A 19,888-nucleotide genomic window follows, 5' to 3' on the forward strand; every position below is an offset into this window, starting at 1 on the left:
TCGGCAAGTGCACATCAGCTGATCAGGGCTGCTGTGGCAGCGCATGGGGAAAGAGACCCTCTTTCATTTAAACCTTGATCCAAAGCCCAGTGAATCCAGTGGGTTTCGGATCAGGCCTTAGCTAGACCCTTAATGTGTACAGCTGTATGAACCAAAGGCAACAACTCACATTGCATTGGGAAGTGACGGGGAAGCCAGTACGGTCTGTGGAGCACTTAATGGGCCTCCTCCGTCTACCCTACCAAGTAGGTGCTTTTCTCCATCTTTGGGACAGCATGACCACTGGGACCATTTCTCTCGGATGCAGACCAAGCCACAGTTCTTCAGGCTCTTGTGACGCTAGGCTGCATTCCTGCGATATGTGATACAAGGAACGCCCTATTGGTCTGACACAGCCCACGTTTGTTAACTTCTAGTGGCAAAGTGTAAAGAACATGAGCCAAGATCAGCCCTGGTGTTACTCCGTTGAAGTCAAGTTGCACCAAGGTTGAACGTAGCCTCATCTGTTTATTCAAGCAGGCTAGCAGGGATGGGGGTGATGTGAAACCAGTGGAGGGATGTGAAACCAACAGAAAAGAAGCACACAGGAAAAACCAAGCCACGAGGGATGGGCATGCGGTGTGGGGGTTATCCTGTTTGCAGACTAAAACAATGATTTTGGGGAACTGTTTTTATGGGGTACAGATGAACCCCCAGTTATTCCTTCAATCTGTGAGGACAAGAGTTGATCTTATTAGATGGGATCTCAGCCACACTGGCTGAAAATGCTGGAGAAAGGGTAAGCTTTCTTGTAGAAGGTAGGGGAATGGCTTGTTAGTTAAGTTTAGGTTCTAGAGAGCGTGTTATGATTTTGTAACCATTTGTTTCCAATATTTTACTTTCTACCATGCAAATCTCTGTTCTGTGATAATAAACTGACTCTTGTGTTTGCCGTGTCTATCTCTAAATGCTGTGTGTTAAGTAGAGTGGGGATCCTGAGTTGAATCTTGCAAGCTGGGGGCTACTCTTCCTTTGGGAGTAGCTAATCAAAGAGTTCTGTGACACATGGGGTCTTGTCCGAGATCCTAACCCTCTTGGTGTGGAGAAGGAGCCTGGAGGGGTGACCTGAGCTAGGGCAGGGGGATCTGGATGCAGTGGAGGAGATGCCGCACTGGCTAGTGGAGCAGCAGACAGAGATGCAGAAGACCCAGCAGGTGGGGCGAGGAGCTCTCCTGAGTTGGCAGGCAGAGCAGCAGCGGATGCTACAGGAGTTTATTAAGGAGAGGTCTCCAACACAGCAGCAGCTCCTGCAGCTGTTAGTAATTTTCAGTGAGGGAACTGGAAACTGGGCAGTTGGCCAGGGACATAAAATGGCCCTGTGAGATGCCCCCAGTGCCTTTTTAGCACGTGGTTGCCCGTGCTGGATGGTACTTGGGTGGTTGGGTGCTACAACTGGCCCCTTATCTCACCAGCAAGGCTCAAACGGCCTATACGGCCCTGAGCAAACCCCAGACCAGAGACTGTGACCCTCTGAAAGCCACTATTCTGGCCAGGGTGGGCCTGTCAGTGGAGAGGTACCACCAGAAATGTAGAGAGGCCAGGTGGAATACGTCCCAGGGCATTCTCACAGAAGAGGTCAGACTGGGCCACTCAGTGCTTGAGGCCAGATCGGCAGGACATAAAGACCCTGATGGACTCAATTATCCTTGAGCAGTTTATGCAGAGCCTCCCCAAGGCTTCTAGGGTCCGGGTCTGGAGGCATCAGCCAGAATCATTAGACGCTGCAGTAAAACTAATGGAGGAGTATGTGGAAGTAGGTTTCCCATGGAGACAACTGCATCGCCCTACAAGCTGGGAAAGGGGAAAGAAGATTAAGGATCTTCCTTCATCAAAAGCCAGGAAAGGAATGCAAGGGGCGAATACAAGTGCTCTGACTGGTGACGCAGTAGTTTACCAGCGTGGGAGCCAAGGACCCAAAAAGAAAGACTGCCCATACATGGGCTGCGGGTTCACGGAACTCAGTGGGTTGGCCGGTGTAAAAGGCAAGTCTGGGATAAAGACAGTTCCCATTAGAATAGGCCAGGAAGCCACAAGGGGAGTTGTCGACTCAGCAGCTTCATGTTCCCTAGTCTGAAGCACCTTGGTTAGGCCACAGTGGCAACAGAAAGGGGTGACGATAACCAGCCGCCGCGTGCATGAATACTTGCTCCATGACTGTCATCCCATTGACGGTAGGAAGAAGGACTCAGTGGCAGAGAGTAGGTGTGGTAAAGTCATTCTCCTATGCGGTCATGATCGGACCGGACCGGACTCCATTTCTCTTGAGTAAGGACAAAAGATGGAGGGGGAGACCCCCGGGAAGATTGCTACCGTGACTCAGGAGTTCACATTTGTTAGTGGGTGGGTGAAATCTAATTATAAAACATGCTCCCCGAAATGAGGTGTCTGCCCTGCTTTTGTCAGTCTGCCCTGAAATTGGCACTCACAGTCGTGAACCACTCCGGACAGCATGACAAGCAGAGACAATGACATTTTCCCCCAGAGGATCCGTTGCTGATGGCAGTTGGGTTCAGGCAGTTGGTCCAGCAGCAGGATCACGGCAGGGAGGGGTCTCTGCAGTGCGCAGAGCAGAGAGGGAGCTTGCCAGGGTGCACACAGGTAACATAAGGTGATGGGATACAATATGGGACAGCGGCAGTGCCAGGCACAGGGACCGTCACAGCAACTGTGTCATCGCTCCAGTCTACTTGGAAACTGGGTTTCCGAGGGCTGCTGCTGGATAGTCAGAGCACTTTATCGGTACAGGAGTCGGGAACAGCAGTGGGAATTGGGTAGGACAGTGTGTCTGTATAGGGACGGGGAAAAGCACGGGGTGATGGGGCAGTGCCTGGCGGGGCAGTGTCTGGGCAATGGGGGTGGTGTCTGGCGGGGCTGGGGCAGTGTTGGGCGTGGCTGTATGTGGCGGCGGGGGGAATGTCATGTGGGGAGGCAAGGTCAGGCAGGGAAGGTGCTGTCAGGCAGACAGGCTGGGGAGGATGTATTTGGCTGGGGGGTGCAATGAGGCAGTTGGGGTGGGGTGGGGGGCTCCCTGTCTGGTGGGGGCAGTGTCAGGCAGTGGGGCCAGGCAGTGTCTGGCAGGGCAGGATGCACTGCCCCTGGGGTGGGTTTTGTTCAGGCTGTTGGATGCCCCCTCGCTGCAGGGCCCCTGGGGTGCCACACACAGGGTTGGACCCTACAGCCTCTCTGGCTCCAAAATGAGCTGCAGCCCCTGTAAGCATCCCTTGCCAATGCGCACCCAGGGCCGGTGCAAGAACTTCCCCCTTGCGCGACCCCCTTCCCCACCGCGGCAGCTAACCGCGCCCGCCATCACCCCCCTACTCGAGGTGCCGCCCCCGCGGCAGCTAACCCCGCCCGGGGAGCCCACCCCGTCCCCAGCTCTCCTCCACTGCGCTCTAATTCTCCTCGCCTCCCAGCGGCGCAGCGCGGAGGAGACTTACAGCTGGGCCGTGTGCTCGGCGGAGGAGACAGAGGGGAGGGGAGCCGAGGCGGGGAGCGGCTCCCCTGTGCCCCCCCCCAGCTCACCTCCACTCCATCGCTTCCCCTGCGCGGGCTTTTCGGCGGCCGCCTACTGGCTGCAGCGCCCTGCGCGGCCCCCAGGCTTCGCGGCTAGGCGCGGTCGGGAGGCGGGGATGGGACCCGTCCTGACACCGCCTTGGGAGGCTCCTCCAGCCGGGCGGCGGCGTTAGGTGGAAAGTCTGTGCCCCCGTCACTCGTCCCCAGGTGCGCGCGGCTGCCCATGGAGCGCGTGGGGCGGTGGCTGGGCCGCCCCCGGGAGATCTACAACCTGCTGCGGTTCAAGATGGGCGGCGGCGCGGCGGTGATGCCCCCGCTGGACCAGGTGAGCAGAGCGGGGGGCCGGGGGGGCTGGCCCCAAGGCGTCTCGTCTGACCCCTGAAACCAGCGTCCAACCTCGATGCTGCCCGGTTAACAAGTCAGTGCCTGCAGCTGTTTGGTGCTCCCATGTATCCCTGTGGCAGCGTGCGGCACCCCGACTCCCGCCATAGTGGGACTAGGTGAGACTCTTGGTGCTTGAGGGCAGGGCCGCCCAGAGGGGGAGGCAAGTGGGGCAATTTGCCCCGGGCTCCAGGCCCCTCAGGGGCCCCCACGAGAGTTTTTCCGGGCCCCTGGAGCGGGGTCCTTCACTCGCTCCGGGGGCCCCGGAAAACTCTCGCGGGGCCCGGGCCCCTGGAGCTTCTTTGGTGGTAATTCGGTGGCGGGGGGGTGCTTCCACTGAGACCCACTGCCGAAGTGCCCTGAAGACCCACGGCAGGGGGTCCTTCCGCCCCAGGACCCACCGCCAAAGAGCTGGGTCTTCAGCGGTAATTTGGCAGCAGGGGCCCCCTACCGCAGGTCTTCGGGGCACTTTGGCGGCGGGTCCCGGAGCGGAAGGACCACCTGCTACTGAATTACCGCCGAAGCGGGGGGCCCCCGCTGCCAAGGACCCCAGGCCACCTGAATCCTCTGGGCGGCCCTGCTTGAGGGCAACACAGTTGTTTCCAGACCAAAGTCTTATTGAATGTTTCCAGCTGAAGGGAAAGGGTCTTGACATGTGCCAGCTGGCCAAGGCAAGGCCCTGACCCGGAGTCTGTGGCACAATATTCATTGTGAGGTCCGAGTGAAGGACACTGGATCAAGGTAAGACAATGGGTGGAGGGACACAAAGTTCATCTTCGGTCAGCGGTTAATGTCACGTAGACCCATGGTAACAGCTGCTGAAGTCCAATCCTGCTCCTATAGAATCCAGTGCCAAAACTCCCACTGACTTCAGTGGGAACAGGTCACTTCTTTCTGGGGCAGGATCAGACTCAAGTCCTAGAGGTGAAAGACTCCGTCAGCACTGTACTAATCCCATGAATTACCCACAGTAAAGCCAGCCGTACTGGCTAAGGCACCAATCCTGCAAGTCACCCTGACTGGATGCAGAGGTCTGCCTGAGCACCATGAGTTGCCGGAGCAGTAGAGCCTAAGACCTGGCCGACACTACAAAGTTAGGGTGACATAAGCCACCTTGCATTGACCTAGTTGTGCATGTGTCTACACTTAAATTTGTCTCCCACCAATGTAAGTGTCCCATTACAGCGACGCGGTAGCACTATCTCCCCAAGTGGCACTGAGCCATGGTCAATATACCAATGTTGACATAGCACGAGTGTAGACATTGCATTACTTATATTGACCCTAACAGTCCTCCAGCAGCTGTCCCACAATGCCAGACACCGACTGCTCTGGTCACGGTTGTGAACTCTACTGCCCTCAGGTCACAGAGACTGGAAGGCCCCTCTCTCCTTTAAAGTTACATGAATTTTTGAAATGCCTTTTCCTCATGGTACAGCTCAGCAAGCATACCTAGCAGCTCCCCTTTGTTGTGTGCCGCTGCCCAGCTGACCGTGCTGGCTACACACTCCAGACGCGCTCTGGCTGGGAGTGGACAGGAGATACTGGATCTCCTGGGCCTGTGGGGAGAAGAGGCTGTACAGGCACAACTCCAGACAAGCCATAGAGAGGTGGACAGCTATGAGCAGATTGCACGGGGGATGCAGAAGAAGGGATACTGTCACGTCCCACACTGAGTCAATTCTTCTTATGGCTCTGCAAATACCGGAGGATCATGCCCCTTGTGCTTGCAACGCTTGTGATAAAGGTGCAGCGCTGGGTAGGCTCTATGGTTCTGTCGGAGATGGCGCACAAGGAGAAGAGCGATGTGGGTTTGTGGGATTTAAAAGAAAAGGCATGAAAATTATGTGATATAGATGATATTCTGGGCTGGAGACACTGGGAAATTGACCCCTTGCTCTCGTCACCCCTGCACGACTCATTTCTGCCCCATCATGCATTGCCGAAGCTTCCCAAAGGACAGTGGGCTGGAGGTGGAGAGTTGCACACTGATCTACCTACTCATGACGCACTACACTGTGCATCGACACAAGCACTCCTGGTGAGTATGCGCAGCACCAACACAAGGAGCCAAGCATGTGTAACCCACACACCTCCTGGGTGTGGTGCTCTGTTCCCTCTAGTGGCACTGAGACCATTTAGAGATGAATGAGTCTGCTACAGCCCTGGGGCTACCTGGCTTTTAACTTATGCAGTTGAGACTCATGCATTTAGCTCCAGAGGTCCCAGGTTCATAGAATCATAGAATATCAGGGTTGGAAGAGACCTCAGGAGGTGATCTAGTCCAACCCCCTGCTCAAAGCAGGATCAATCCCCAACTAAATCATCCTAGCCAGGGCTTTGTCAAGCCTCACCTTAAAAACCTCTGAGGATGGAGATTCCACCACCTCCCTAGGTAACCCATTCCAGTGCTTCACCACCCTCCTAGTGAAAATGTTTTTTCTAATATCCAACCTAATCCTCCCCAGAGGTGAAAGTAAGCCGGTCTGGTCCGGTGCACTGGCAAGAGCCAGTATGCCATGCTGGACCGCACCAACTTCCACAACGGGGATTGAAAGGGCTCTGGGCTGCCTGCGGCTGCAGGCAGCCCAGAGCCCTTTGAATCCTGGCCACAGCTCTGGCCACAGCTCTGGCGGCCAGGTTGGGGCCAGGATTTAAAGGGCTCCAGGCTTCCCACCAGGAGCTCTGAGCCCTTTAAATCCCTGCTCCAGCCCCGCAAAGCTCGGGGTTCCCCCTGGCAGCCAGGGCCCCGGGCCCTTTAATTTGCCCCTGCGCCTCAGGGGGCTCCCAGCCACCTCTTCAGCTGGGAGCCCCTGGTTGATTTAAAGGCCCTGGGTCTCCCAGCCACAGCTGGTGCCCCAGGGCCTTTAAATCTTGAGAGGCCACGCCTCTTCCAGATGAGGCCACGCCCCCTTCAGGATTCCAGCCGTACCCGTAAATCCTGTAAGTTACTTTCACCCCGATCCTCCCCCACTGCAACTTGAGACCATTGCTTCTTGTTCTGTCAATTACTCCTTGTTGGATCCCACCTGCCAACAAGGGGGGGTCTGTCGGTGTTACATATGCACACACACACACAATATACTAACTGTGACGGCTGTACGCCAGTGTAACTTGTGTCAGCCAAAGTTTGCAGTGTAGCTGTGTCCTAAGACACAGGTCCTGCAAGTTGCTCTATGTGGATGTGATCAGTGAGTGTCATTGGGGCTCACTGAGAGCAGATCTTGCCTGTTTTGCAGCCCAATGGGGCACACCAATGTTGATCAGCTAGTAGGACTGAGGCATCACTTTGTGTTCCCATGCTGGTGACTGCTAGCAGTCACTGTTCAGAAGGATGGTAAGTGCTATTTTTAAGCAACTATTTTCACATTGACACTAATGTGAGGCAAGTCATTCCCCTTGGAGAAAACACTTTCAAAATATGTTCCCCCTCGCCCTCCAAACAATCTCTGTTACAGTTAGGGCTGATCATTTCCCCATGGTTTAATTATCCCGTCTCCAGCTGAGATGAGATGGGGAATGGTCTGTCTAAAAACGTGGATGGATATAGGGAATTCAATATGAACAGATCCCTCTTGGTCTGAAAGTTTTTGGGTTGTAAAATTCTCCATTGGTCAATAAAAGATACTAAACCAACACTTTCACCTTCTATCTTGCTCCTGTCTGAAAATGTTTTACCTGTCTAGCATTACAAGTGATACCAAAGAGTACTGCAACAGACAGAGATCGGAGGAAACCCCATTTATTCTGGGGGTTTCCTTCCTAGCTTTACTCATTGCATATGACAACATTTCGTATCAAGTTACTGTAACCCACACAACTCCTGGGTGTGCTGCTCTGTCCCATCTAATGGCACTGAGACCACCTAGAGAGAGATCATGAGTCTGCTCTACAGCCTTAACTAACAACCACCTGTTGGCTTTTAGCTTGTGCGATAGAGGCTCATATACTACGCTCCAGAGGTTCAATCTTGACAACTGGGGTCTAGTGGTGGTCAATTACTTTCAGCATTTCTCTGCATAGCCAGTCAGTTTGCCCCTGTTTGTGTTGTGCTTCCACATGAGGTTAGGGGAGTGAAAAATACAGGGAAAAGAAGGAAAATGTGAATGTAAAACCATAAAGCAGCAGAACCCAGGGAAGTGTAGTACATGGAACTAATTTAAACTTAAAAAATCAACTAGATTTCAAGTTGACTGTGTTCTTTTCTTAGCTATGCATGTTTATATTCCATAAAGCCTTGCAGTGCATTAGTGGACGGGCAAATAACTCACCTATAGATTTTAAATCAATCTTTACCATCTAGCAGCACAGAGAAGGTGCTATGCATTGAACATATGTATCGAGGCTGCAAGATATCCTGGTAGGTGACACCAGGGGCGGCCATTTCACATAGAGTTAAGTCACGGTTTGCTCCAGGGTGCATGGAATTAATGGGGAGGGGACTCTCCTTGGGGGTCCAGTATCAGTCGTTGGCGGTCAGTGTCTCTGGGGCACACAGTGTTAAGGGAGGGGTGCTCTCTCCAGGCCTCCCAGAGCTCTGCTAGGAGGCACAGCAGACCATGCTGCTCCCCCTGTGGTAGGGTGGCCAGGGACAGTGGGGTATCCAGTGTGTGTTCCTCCTTGCCACTGGGCCAGCTCTGCAGGGGCCGCCGGCTTTTGCACCACAGCTTCCCCTTTGGGGTCTGCCTGACCTTGCACACTTCCAGCAGCCCGTGTCCCCTCTGCTCTGCCCGCAGGACACGCTCAGCGACAACCTCAAGACCTGCTACCGGTACCTGAACGAGACCAGCCGGAGCTTCGCCGCCGTCATCCAGGCCCTGGATGAGGAGCTGCGGTGAGTGAGTGCCCACAGCGGGGAGCTGGCTCTAAGGGGGGGAGGGATGGCTCAGTGGTTTGAGCATTGGCCTGCTAAACCCAGGGTTGGGAGTTCAATCCTTGAGGGGGCCACTTAGGGATCTGAGGCAAAAATTGGTCCTGATAGTGAAGGCAGGGGGCTGGACTCAACTCAATGACCTTTCAAGGTCCCTTCCAGTTCTGGGAGATTGGTATATCTCCAATTATTACCTTTAGGGAGTTAATAGGCATAGGCTGTGCAGCAGGGACTGGTCATTCCCTCACCTAAACCTCATAGGAGAGGGTTAATTAAGCAATGGGAGTGGCTGGGGATATTGGACATGGGACAGTCACTAGTGTAGCTGGACTGGCCAGGACAGGGTTAATGTAAATGTATCCATACCATGGGAGCACCTAGCTTAGGTGGTCAGTAGAGGGTTACACAAGCAGCAAGAGCCCAGCAGAAGCATCACAAACAGGCACAGTCAGTGGGAGATAGGTACCTGACCTGCCTTGGAGCCTGGTGGCTTTTTCAGAAGTGCCTATCTGCATCATTAGGAGCCTAAATACCTTTGAAAATCTGGCCCCATGGTCTTCAAGTTGGTAGAGTTTTGAGATCTTGTCCTTTCACACCAGGGTTTTATTCATAGTCTGGAAGAAGAAAGCAGCTTTCCTGCTTTTTCAGCTCCTGCTTGGTTTCTCCTCTGTGAATGATCTAGTCCTAACGAAGAAAATATCCTCTCTGCACCTTCTAGCTAAACTGGAACCAAAAGTAACTAAGACCTGGTCTACACTAAAAAGTTAGGTCAACCCAGCTACATCACTCAGGGTTGTAAAAAAATCCACCCCCTTGAGTGTTGTACTTAACCCGACCTAACCCCCAGCATAGACCTCAGAAGAATTCTTCCTCAACCTAGCTACTGCCATTTCGGGAGGCGGATTGTCTACCCTGATGGGAGAATCCCTCCTGTCAGCCTAGGTAGTGTCTACCTGGAAGCACTACAGCAGTGTAGCTGCAGTGGCATTTCAAACGTAGACAAGCCCTAAGGCAAAATCTTTTCTGCACAATAGAAACTGATACTACTTAGTGAATGCCATGATTCGCTCCATTGTAAAGACTGAAAATAATATAGACACTGAGTTAGACCTTTTCTAATGGTTCCTAACATTCTGTTAGCCTTTTGACTGCCACTGCACATTGATCGGATGTTTTCAGAGAACTCCAAGATCTCTTTCTTGAGTGGTAACAGCTAATTAAGACACCATCATTTTGTATGTATAGTTGGGATTATGTTTTCCAGTACGCATTACCTTGCATTAATCAGTACTTAATTTCATTGCTCACTCACCCTGTTTTGTGAGATCCCTTTGTAACTCTTCTCAGCAATTTTGTATCATCTGCAAACTCTTCCCTCTCACGGTTTACCCCATTTTATAGATCACAGCAAGACAATGGAACAGACCGCCTAGGGAGGTTGTGGAAGCTCCTTCACTGGAGGTTTTCAAAAGGAGGCTGGAGCCACCTGTCTTGGATGGTTTAGACAAAACAAGCCCTGCATCATGGCAGGGGGGTAGATTAGGGGGTTAGACTAATTCTTTGATTCTATGATTCTACCTCTCTGCCTCCCGTAGCTCCTCCAGTTCAGCCACTCTGGTGTCCAGAGCCCATACTTGATCTCTGACGGCCTTAAGCTCCTTGCACCGAATGCACACATACGTCACCTGCCCACAAGGCAGGTAATCATACATGCTGCATTCAGTGCAATACATTGGATAGCCCCCACTTTGCTGCTGGACTGTTTAATTTGAGAATGTCTGTTACAAAAGCCATGTGATAATTTCTAACTACTTTCCTGAGTAATAGGGAATCCCAAGTAATAGGGAATCGTTTTCTCCCTCCGTAGTCATGCTGTGTGCATATTGTACCTGGTTCTCCGAGCTCTGGACACTGTAGAAGATGATATGACCATCAGTTTAGAAACCAAGGTCCCAATGTTGCATAACTTCCACTCCTATCTGTATCAGCCGGACTGGAGATACATGGAGAGCAAGGAGAAGTATAAGCAAGTGCTTGAGGACTTTCCAACGGTGAGCCATTCGTTTCCATGTTTCAAATGATAATATAACCCATATGTTGACTAGTACCAGTATCCACTTCAAATATCTTTGCAACTTGGTATGGAGGAATTGCCAGTTGACTGAAGACATGGTCATTGGCAATGCCTGCTGGAGTGTCACCGGGTTTGCTGTTGGCCTGCATTGCCCGATATATGAATAAGGGATGCAGAAAACAATTTATCTGTAACTCTAAACTGCCCCAGAATTTGAGGCACTTCCCAGCTTTGACACTGACGACTATGTTTTAGAGGACCAAAATCATATCCATTCACATATCTATGGTCATGTAAATTTCAATGCAGTTGTGCATAATTGTGGTGATTTCGGGGCCACTCACTTGCACATGTGACTGCATTCAAAATTGGGTGGGAAACTACATGCTGATAAACTTTGCATGTGTGCGAGTGAAGGTCACCCGCTGAAAACTTGGCTCTAAAAGTTATATGTCCCCTTGGGAGCTGAAAAAGTAGATCAGCTTCATACTGTGAATGACAGACTCGTTAATTCGTGCTCTCCATGTCAATAGACCTCAGGTGTGACATACTCTGCCCCCTGGAGGGAAGGGGAGTGATAGTAACTTGCTCTGTGACCTTCTGATGCCCAGTTACCTTGGTGGGGGCTTTGGAGAATCTGTTACTTACTTACAAGAGTCTTGAGGAGCTTGTTCTATTTAGTTTATCAAAGAGAAGGTTAAGACTCTACTGGAGAGCTCTTTAATCTAGCAGGCAAAGGCATACCAAGATCCAGTGACTGAAAGGTACAGCTAGACACATTCAGACTGGAAATAAGATGTGCCTTTAAAACAGTGAGGGGAATTAGCCATTAGGGCAAGGTAACCATGGATGTGGTGGATTCTCTGTCACCAGAAGTCTTTACATTGAGACTGGATGTCTCTCTTAAAGGTATGGTCTAGTTCAACCAGGAGTTACTGAGCTCGATGATGGAATTGCTGCTGCTGCTGCTGGAAACTTCTGGCCTGTGTTATGCAGGAGGTCGGGCCAGATGATCCTAGAGGTCCTTTCTGGCCACGCATCTATGAAATATTAAAAGAAAACTACAATCATAGAGAAAGACATGATACCAAGGATAGGCCAGAAGAATAGCGGTATAAGAAGGCTCCTTCGGCTGTCAGAAGAGGCGGTTTGAGTGAAGTGAGAGAGAGAAAGGCTGATGCTAGGTGAATAGAGGATTCAGGGAGTAGAGAAAAGAAAGAGACGAGGTCTGGAAGATAAAAAAAACAAGTCCATTGGTTGCTTTAAGAAGAAGGAGGGCAGCTTTGAACTAGGCTCTGGAATACATGGAGAGCCGTGGGAGCAGTTTGAGGCTAGGAGTGATGTGAGGATGCTGCTTAGCCTGGGAGGAAGGCATCCAGTGGCAATCCACACATGCTGACATCTGGGGAGATGGATCTTGGGGAGGATATAGAGAGCCGAGCTTCAAAAGAACACTGGAAATCTTTTCTTTTCACTGTTCCCATCAGTTTACCTGCTGTTCACGTGCTGTGACTCTTCCCACAGAGTTTATTGTTGTAAGTCCATCATTCATGAAGTGAGGCTGCCCAAGGTCATACTGTCTTTTCATGAAGATACAGACTGCATCTGAGCTGTGGCCAAAGATCAGAGGAATTTTTGTTTAAAAACTTGCTGAATCTGTGTTTACTGCTGAGTGGCTTGAATCTGCTGCCATTGAAGCCAGCGAGGAGTTTTGCCAATCCCTTCAGGGGGGAGCAGGATAAAACCCCATTAAGATGTAACCTATCATTCTCTTAGCCTGTTAATGAATGTCAAATTCTGCTTCACTTTAGAATTCCGCAGCACTATGTATATTTCCTTGTGGTTTCTGCTGTAGATCTCCTTGGAGTTCAGGAACCTGGCAAAGGTGTATCGAGATGTGATTGCAGATATTTGTCACAAGATGGGAGCTGGTATGGCCGAGTTCTTGCAAAAGAAGGTTGAGTCCCTGCAAGAGTGGGATAAGGTAAGTAAATCTGTAAGTGAGCATGGAGAGCATGCTCAGAGTGACACCCACAGTGCCTGTTGGAGGCCTGGCATTCTGCACTTGCCGCAGCCATCAGCATGATCATTCCAGTTTCTTGTCCCCTGGGATTGGTGATGCTCACCCAGTTGTAGATAGGTACCCCAAATGAGCAAAGGACAAAGTGTTAACTCAGAGTCTTGCTACTTGGGCAGCCTCCTTCAGTGTGAATGTAAAGAGTTGTATTAGCGATGGGATCTCTGTGAAATTTCACCAGGCATTGAATAGCTGCTGTATGTTGCTACTGACCCTTGTGGATGACAGTGTTTGTAAATGACCACAAAAGAGCCTTGAAGGGACGGTGTCCCTAGCCTCTGTTTGACAGAAGCTGGGAATGGGCAACAGGGGATGAATCATTTCATGATTGCCAGTTGTGTTCATTCCCTCTGGGTCACCTGGCATTAGCCACTGTTGGAAGACAGAATACTGGGCTAGATGGACCTTTGGTCTGACCCAGTATGGCCATTCTTACGTTTGACTAGAATGGATCACTGAAGCAGCTGCTCTCATATGGGTCTTTCATCTGGAAGGCGGAACCCCTGAGCTGCTAACAGCTGTGGATGACACATTTCCTATTTTTCCTGAGTGGAGTAGTGCTCTGGTGGTAGACTCCATGCTGTGGAAGCATATTCCTGGTGTAGGCTGTCAAGCAGAGGCATGAAGAGACATGCTTAGGAATGCTCAGCCCACGTAACTTTGAATTCAGAGACGAAATCAAATACCACCGACATAGTCATCAAAACAAGGAAAGGCACACACGGCACACTCAGGTGTCATTTTGCTGTAGCCATTTAGACTAGGGGATATAGATTGATAAACGTTTTTTTTCCTTTCCAAACCTGGCAGTATTGTCACTACGTTGTTGGGCTGGTGAGCATTGGCCTTTCCCGTCTGTTCTCTGTGCTGGAGCTAGAAGATCCTATCATAGGACAGGACACAGAGCTTGCAAATTCCATGGGTGTCTTCATTGAGAAAGCCATCATCATCCGTGATTATCTGGAGGACCAGTTGGCAGGAAGAGAATTCTGGCCCAGAGAGGTAAAGGAAACCAAACCTTTTTTAGATGAGAACTTCTGCTAGGTACAGCTCATTAGGCAGTGTTAGGGTAGGTCTACACTACCCGCCCGGGTCGGCGGATAGCATTCGACTTCTCGGAGTTTGACATATTGCGTCTCATCTAGATGCGATATGTCGAACTCTGAACGCGCTCCCGTCGACTCCGGAACTCCACCACCGCGAACGGCGGTGGCGGAGTCGACGGGGGAGCCACGGACTTCAATCCCGCGGCGTCTGGACGGGTGAGTACTTCGAACTAAGGTAGTTCGAGTTCAGCTACGCTATTCACATAGCTGAACTTGCGTACCTTAGTTCGAACCTCCTCCTAGTGTAGACCAGGCCTTAGTGTTGTGATGCAGACAGCTCATCTGAAAAGGACAGGACTGGAGATATTGCTACTGCTTTGATGCAGTTTAGTCAGAGCTAGTTAGGAGACTCATTTCGCAGAATTCACTTTCAGTTCCTATTCTGATACAGAAGATCTCTGGACTTTTTCAAAAAAACTTGCCCAAGTCTGTTTTGTATGGAGTTAGCCAAACGCTTCTGCCCTAGAGCTCTGAGCAGTCACATTTAGCAGTGTGTGTCCCCCCGACAGGAGCTAAACCCTGTTGCTAAGATTGATAAATTTGCATACTAATAACTGTCACACGAAGGGATAGCAAGTGCATGGCTCCCATCCAAACATCTCATTCATGTGTCCATTAGAGCAAAACTCAGAGGAGAAGCTGGAACGTTGGCGCTGTTTTTGTCTCCCTGTGATCATGGCGCAAAGCTGCGATCTAGGAGACCAGGCTTATTGTCCTTGGCCATGCACCTGTTCAGCAGAGCATTTAGAGAAACCTCTGCTGTCAGAGAACACCCTAGATACTATTGCTGTGCTCCATGCCCCAGTACCACTGGCAGGATATGAAATCACTATTGTAATAAATGTGTACGTGCATCGCAGAATCAGAGGCTTGGATATTTAGCTTCAGAGCTCCCACCTGGGTCAAATTCTTCTCAGCAGAGTGGGATCCACATGCCTTTGATTTGTTCCTGTCTAGAAATTCACCACTTTGGTAGGACTCTCCTCTAGAAGTTAGTCTCTGTATCTCAGTATGTCACACTGAGAGGGGCCCTGTAATGGGGCTGAATGGAATTGGAGGCCAGAGTAAACTCGAGTGTTTTAAAGGTCCTTTTTCTGACCGCAGCAAGGTCTGATTATGAGAATGAGGTGATGTTCAGTAATAAGATTTTTGTTTGAACAGTTTGATGTGGGCCCCTTTTGAGTATGAATGTCTGAAAAGTGCTAACGGCTGAGTGCTGTTCCTATGTACTGTTGGCGTTCCCAGGTTTGGAGCAGGTATGCCAAGAAGCTGTCGGATCTCGCCAAGCCAGAGAACATTGATGTGGCCGTCCAGTGTATGAATGAACTGATCATAAATGCTTTACACCATATCCCTGATGTCCTCACCTACTTATCTAGACTGAAAACCCAAAGTGTCTTCAACTTCTGCGCTATTCCGCAGGTAGGTTAACATTTGCAGAAGTTTTAAACAGGATCTTCTAACTGCTTCATCCTCTCCCTTGGAATTGGATGTCTTTTGTGGTCTATGCGTAGTGTTCAATAGTAGCATTATTTAATAACGATGCATAAATACATCTAATGTGGAGCTTACCACGCATTTTGAGTGTTCACCTCATCCTGAGAAATTGTGTTTCCCCAAGGGAATGATTCTGCTTTTGGATATGGTGTTGGGGGGTTGGAAAGGGTTGCTGCCAGATGAATGTAAATAAACAGGACTCTTTTCTCCTAAACTAAGACAATCCTAGATAGTTAATATTTCTGTTCTGTCTTCCTTGTCTTTGCTTCAGTCTTCCATTGTGAGCATTGCTTCTTTAGAAATCATTCCTCTAGCCTCTGCTTTAAGCTAAGCCTTTTACACTGTGGTTGAAATCTTGCCCCATTGAAATCAATGGGTGCTTTGCCATCAATTTCAAATGGAGTCAGGATTTCACCCTGTGTGCACGGCTTACAGCACAGAGTAAATGCTGTTTTGTCATTTCTCCCTAGGTGATGGCCATCGCCACTCTGGCGACCTGTTACAATAACAAACAGGTGTTTAGGGGGGTAGTGAAGATTCGGAAAGGACAAGCTGTCACTTTAATGATGGATGCCACAAACATACAAGCTGTCAAGTCTATAATGTACCAGTACGTGGAAGAGGTGGGTTGGGTCACTTGCTTTGAATAACTAACTTTCAAATGTAGATGTTCCCACTTTCCTCCTCAGGTCTATGCAGTTGGGGCTAAGCTGGGGGTACCACCGTAACCCTCTATTTCAGCCGTTTAGTAACTTTCATTTTGCTTTGGCCAAAATTGCTGAAGATCTAGAAACGAGCGTAGCATGAAACAGCTTGAAGTAGTAAAGTCTGGAATGCGGCTGTTTTCCTTTGTGCTTTAGATTCTCTGTCCTCACTTATTTCTGTCTCAGGTGTCATTCAGATTTTATACAAACTGTAGCATAATGCCACACTGATATTACATAGTTGTATGCAGTAGGGTGTTGCATTATGTTACAATTTGTGTAAACGCCCCATATTTCTTTGTATAAATACTGTATGGTTTCCTAGTGAGTCAACTTAATGGGGAATTTCACAGTTCCTGTCTGGAAAGTTTCTATCTTTCCAGAGCATCATGGAGAACAAAAGGCCTTTAATTGCTATTACTGTGCAAATTGGCTGATATGTAGGGCAAAACTTTGGTGGCTTGACTCACCTATTTCTAAAACTGTCATCCCACAGTGCCACAGTACCTTAATGCAGGTACCCCTCCAGTCAGTGGGAGTTCTCGGAAGTGCACTGGATGCTATACAGAAATAAAGACATGGTCCTCATCTCTGTGGAGCTGGTGAGAAGCTGCCAGCCCCACTGGAATCAATTACCATTGAAAACCAGGCCACCAAATTTTGATTAAACAAAATGGTTCTTGCAAGAAGATTGCTCAGGGGATGTCACAGAGCCATGGGCAGGGCCACTGTAGAGCAGTGCTAGCTACGCTTGGGTCTATGGTTCTTCCTAGCAACATTCTGTCAGGTTTGCCCTGTACTGTGTGGATGGGAACGGTCTGAAAAGTGTCTGAGAACAATATTGTGAGCTCATGCAAGGGAATACCTTCAAATCAGAGCTAACTGGTTCACAGACAGTTCTTGCTGGCAAGATGCAAACGCTGCCCCTGAGTTAGATGGCACTTTGTAGTGGTGGTATGACCTCCGAGTAGCTGTGGGCTCATCTGACTTAACCATATTAATAACAGGGCTTATGATGGGCTTCAAAATGTTTAGGCCCCATGGCCCAGTTTTTTAAAGGTTCTTATGTTCCTAAATCCCACTGAAACCAATGGGAATTAGGCACCTAAATATCTTTTAAAAATGTGTCCCTGTTTCAAATCCCAGTGCAGGCGGTGTTAGCAAGGACTTCCAAGCAGGAACTGTTACTTAGTTTTAAACAATAGACTCCTGCCCACGGCTGAAAATGCCTACCGCAGAAACAGCAAATCCATGCAAATCCCAGCAGCATGAAAAAATGATAGGCCTCGGTCAGGCTAATGGCTCAAACGCCATTGCAGACTGACTCCTAAGGAGTACGGGCTAAAGCTGAGTTCAGCCGTGAGCACAGTTCTCCGACAAAACCTTCCCAGGGAAATGGGACTAGAATCTTGCTAAGCTGGTGCAGATCTGATCCCAGTGCAGCTTTCAAACTGGGCAGCTTTCCCATTCCTGGGGAGTATTGTCCTGTTCGAATATCCATGGCATCACTGCGGTGATACGGCTGCTGGGCGGGAGGTCCCGTTTCACATTTGAGGAGCTACTAGATGGTGTGTTGTTCTCATGGTTATTTCCTAACCTTGCATGGGCCTTTTTTCCTCTCTTCAGATCTATCGGAAGATCCCAAGCACAGACCTGTCTTCTAACAAGACCCAGCAGACCATTGTCTCTATCCAGACACTATGTTTTCCCAATGGCACAGTGGTCTCCCGTAACCGTTACTCCCCCATCTACCTCTCATGCGCCATGCTTCTGGCAGCGCTGAGCTGGCAGTATCTGAGTGCGATGTCAGAGGCGTTGGAGGACGTACAGGCCAAGGAGAACTGAGGGTTGGTTGGGTGAAGGCAGTGGTTGGGTAATATTGGGAACGGGTTCATGTCTCTTTCCTATTGGGTCTGCTGCCCTGTGGGATTCCAGACTGTGGAAGCTGTGAATGGAAAGGTGCTGGTTGACCTGCAGCTATTGGGTGTATTGCAGCCACTAGCTCGTAGCTGGCAGTCGGAGTCAGATGTTTTCGTTGTTCGGATGAACCGGTTACAAACGCGACAGTTGAAGTCTCTTTTATGGGAAATGGTGTTTTACCTGACTTCTGACTATGATATTTTTAAATAGAAATTCAGATTGCCTCCCTTGATTTTGACACTCTTTTCCAATACAAGGCTATGTGACATCAGCATTTGTGAGTTTCCTCTTTCTGTGCTTCGTATTCTTACTCCACTGTCTTCAATGCTCAGCGATTGTAACGGTTCCAACTTGCGTCATTGGGCTTGGCAGCTAACCTTTCCTCACACTGAGGAATTCTTCAGTACACCGGGGGAAGTTGTTTTCTGACCCCTGTCTAGAAAGGCAGTGGCCTTCCACAACAGTGATGAGTGGGTGCGTGCTGTGCATCCCATCCTTGTACTACAGATTGCAGGGAGAGAGACTAGGTTGTGCCACAGAGCTGTCTGGATGCAGGAAAGTGGAGCTATTTATGCCATGTGGCCATCACACCTCATCTGCCACTTTTAAAGCCCCCCTCCCCCATCACCACCAAAATAAAGGATCCCCAGCAAGAAAATTTAACACCCGAGAAAATGTATTCCCCATTTATTTACCCATAACTGCTCACCAGGGTCACTTAAGCCCCTTCCCTGGATTTAAGAGAAGGAGCACCGCAAATGAGCGTTACCACACAAACTATGCCACCTTCAAATAATCCACATTGCACCTGGAACACAGGAGTAATGGGCACAGTTATCTGATCTGAATTTACATTGGACCAGAATGACCTGAAGAAAGCAACACCCATCGGTGTCAAACTACTAGAGATCTTCTGCGCTTTTAAACCTACAAACTTCAAGATTAAGCATAGGGGCAAGTGTCTATTGACCAGAACACACTGGCTTCCTAGAAACAATTAACAAAATGTGAGGATTTCTCACCCTGCCTGGCTCCTTTCCCCTGATATGCCAATCCCCTGTTTTCCCTCCCCCTGTATCCTTTCCTCCTTGCTTCCCCCGACCCCTTCACTTTTACCTCTTACTGCTAAATAGGAGTTAACAGTGTAACACTATTGCAAAAAAAAGCAAACATCATTCTGGGATGTATTAGCAGGAGTGTTGTAAGCAAGACACGAGAAGTAATTCTTCCACTCTACTCCCCGCTGGCTGATTAGGCCTCAGCTGGTATATTGTGTCCAGTTCTGGGTGCCACCTTTCAGGAAAGATATACACAAACTTTAGAAAGTCCAGAGAAAAGGAACAAAAATTGTTAAAGATCTAGAACAATGGTTCTCAAACTTATTTGATCACACCTCCCTTCTTTGTGTCTGCAGTAATTCCCTCCCACCCCCAGCCATACAGGTATATATACCAGGGGTGGGCAAACTTTTTGGCCTGAGGGCCACATCAAGGTTGCAAAACTATACAGAGGGCCAGGTAGGGAAGGCTGTGCCTCCCCAAATGGCCTGGCCCCTGCCCCCTCCCACTTCCCGCCCACTGACTCAGGGCCGCTCAGAGGATTCAGGGGGCCTGGGGTCTTCGGCGGTGGGTCCCGGGGTGGAAGGACCCCCCGCCGCAGGTCTTCAGGGCACTTCGGCGGCGGGTCCCGGAGCGGAAGGACCCCCCA

At 49.9% G+C, this 19,888-nt stretch overlaps 1 protein-coding gene across 7 annotated transcripts; it reads left to right on the forward strand.

Annotated features, from left to right (window-relative positions):
* The first annotated feature begins 2,038 nt into the window (after nucleotides 1-2,038).
* FDFT1 (farnesyl-diphosphate farnesyltransferase 1) lies at nucleotides 2,039-18,444 on the forward strand. 7 transcript variants are annotated; one of them, XM_045011027.1, is made up of 10 exons: nucleotides 2,074-2,210; nucleotides 3,760-3,877; nucleotides 5,882-5,974; nucleotides 8,670-8,767; nucleotides 10,671-10,854; nucleotides 12,733-12,861; nucleotides 13,765-13,956; nucleotides 15,306-15,482; nucleotides 16,028-16,180; nucleotides 17,888-18,444. In XM_045011027.1, the coding sequence occupies exons 2-10, from the start codon at nucleotides 3,776-3,778 to the stop codon at nucleotides 18,104-18,106; spliced, it is 1,347 nt and encodes a 448-aa protein (XP_044866962.1). In that variant the 5' UTR covers nucleotides 2,074-2,210; nucleotides 3,760-3,775; the 3' UTR covers nucleotides 18,107-18,444. The 7 variants fall into 7 exon arrangements, with proteins under 7 accessions (XP_044866964.1, XP_044866962.1, XP_044866965.1 ...); XM_045011025.1 differs by lacking the exon at nucleotides 2,074-2,210 and adding an exon at nucleotides 2,548-2,637; XM_045011023.1 differs by lacking the exon at nucleotides 2,074-2,210 and adding an exon at nucleotides 2,644-2,778.
* The last annotated feature ends 1,444 nt before the right edge of the window (nucleotides 18,445-19,888 follow it).

The sequence above is a fragment of the Mauremys mutica genome, chromosome 3, assembly GCF_020497125.1.
Source record: "Mauremys mutica isolate MM-2020 ecotype Southern chromosome 3, ASM2049712v1, whole genome shotgun sequence".
In the NCBI taxonomy this organism is placed as follows: Eukaryota; Metazoa; Chordata; order Testudines; family Geoemydidae; genus Mauremys; species Mauremys mutica.

Coding starts and splice junctions, on each gene's coding strand:
- FDFT1 (XM_045011023.1), top strand. CDS start 2,651: ATGGGATACAATATGGGACAGCGGCAGTGCCAGGCACAGGGACCGTCA. Junction 3,878..5,881: donor TGATGCCCCCGCTGGACCAG/GTGAGCAGAGCG, acceptor GCATTGCCGAAG/CTTCCCAAAGGACAGTGGGC. Junction 12,862..13,764: donor CCCTGCAAGAGTGGGATAAG/GTAAGTAAATCT, acceptor CAAACCTGGCAG/TATTGTCACTACGTTGTTGG.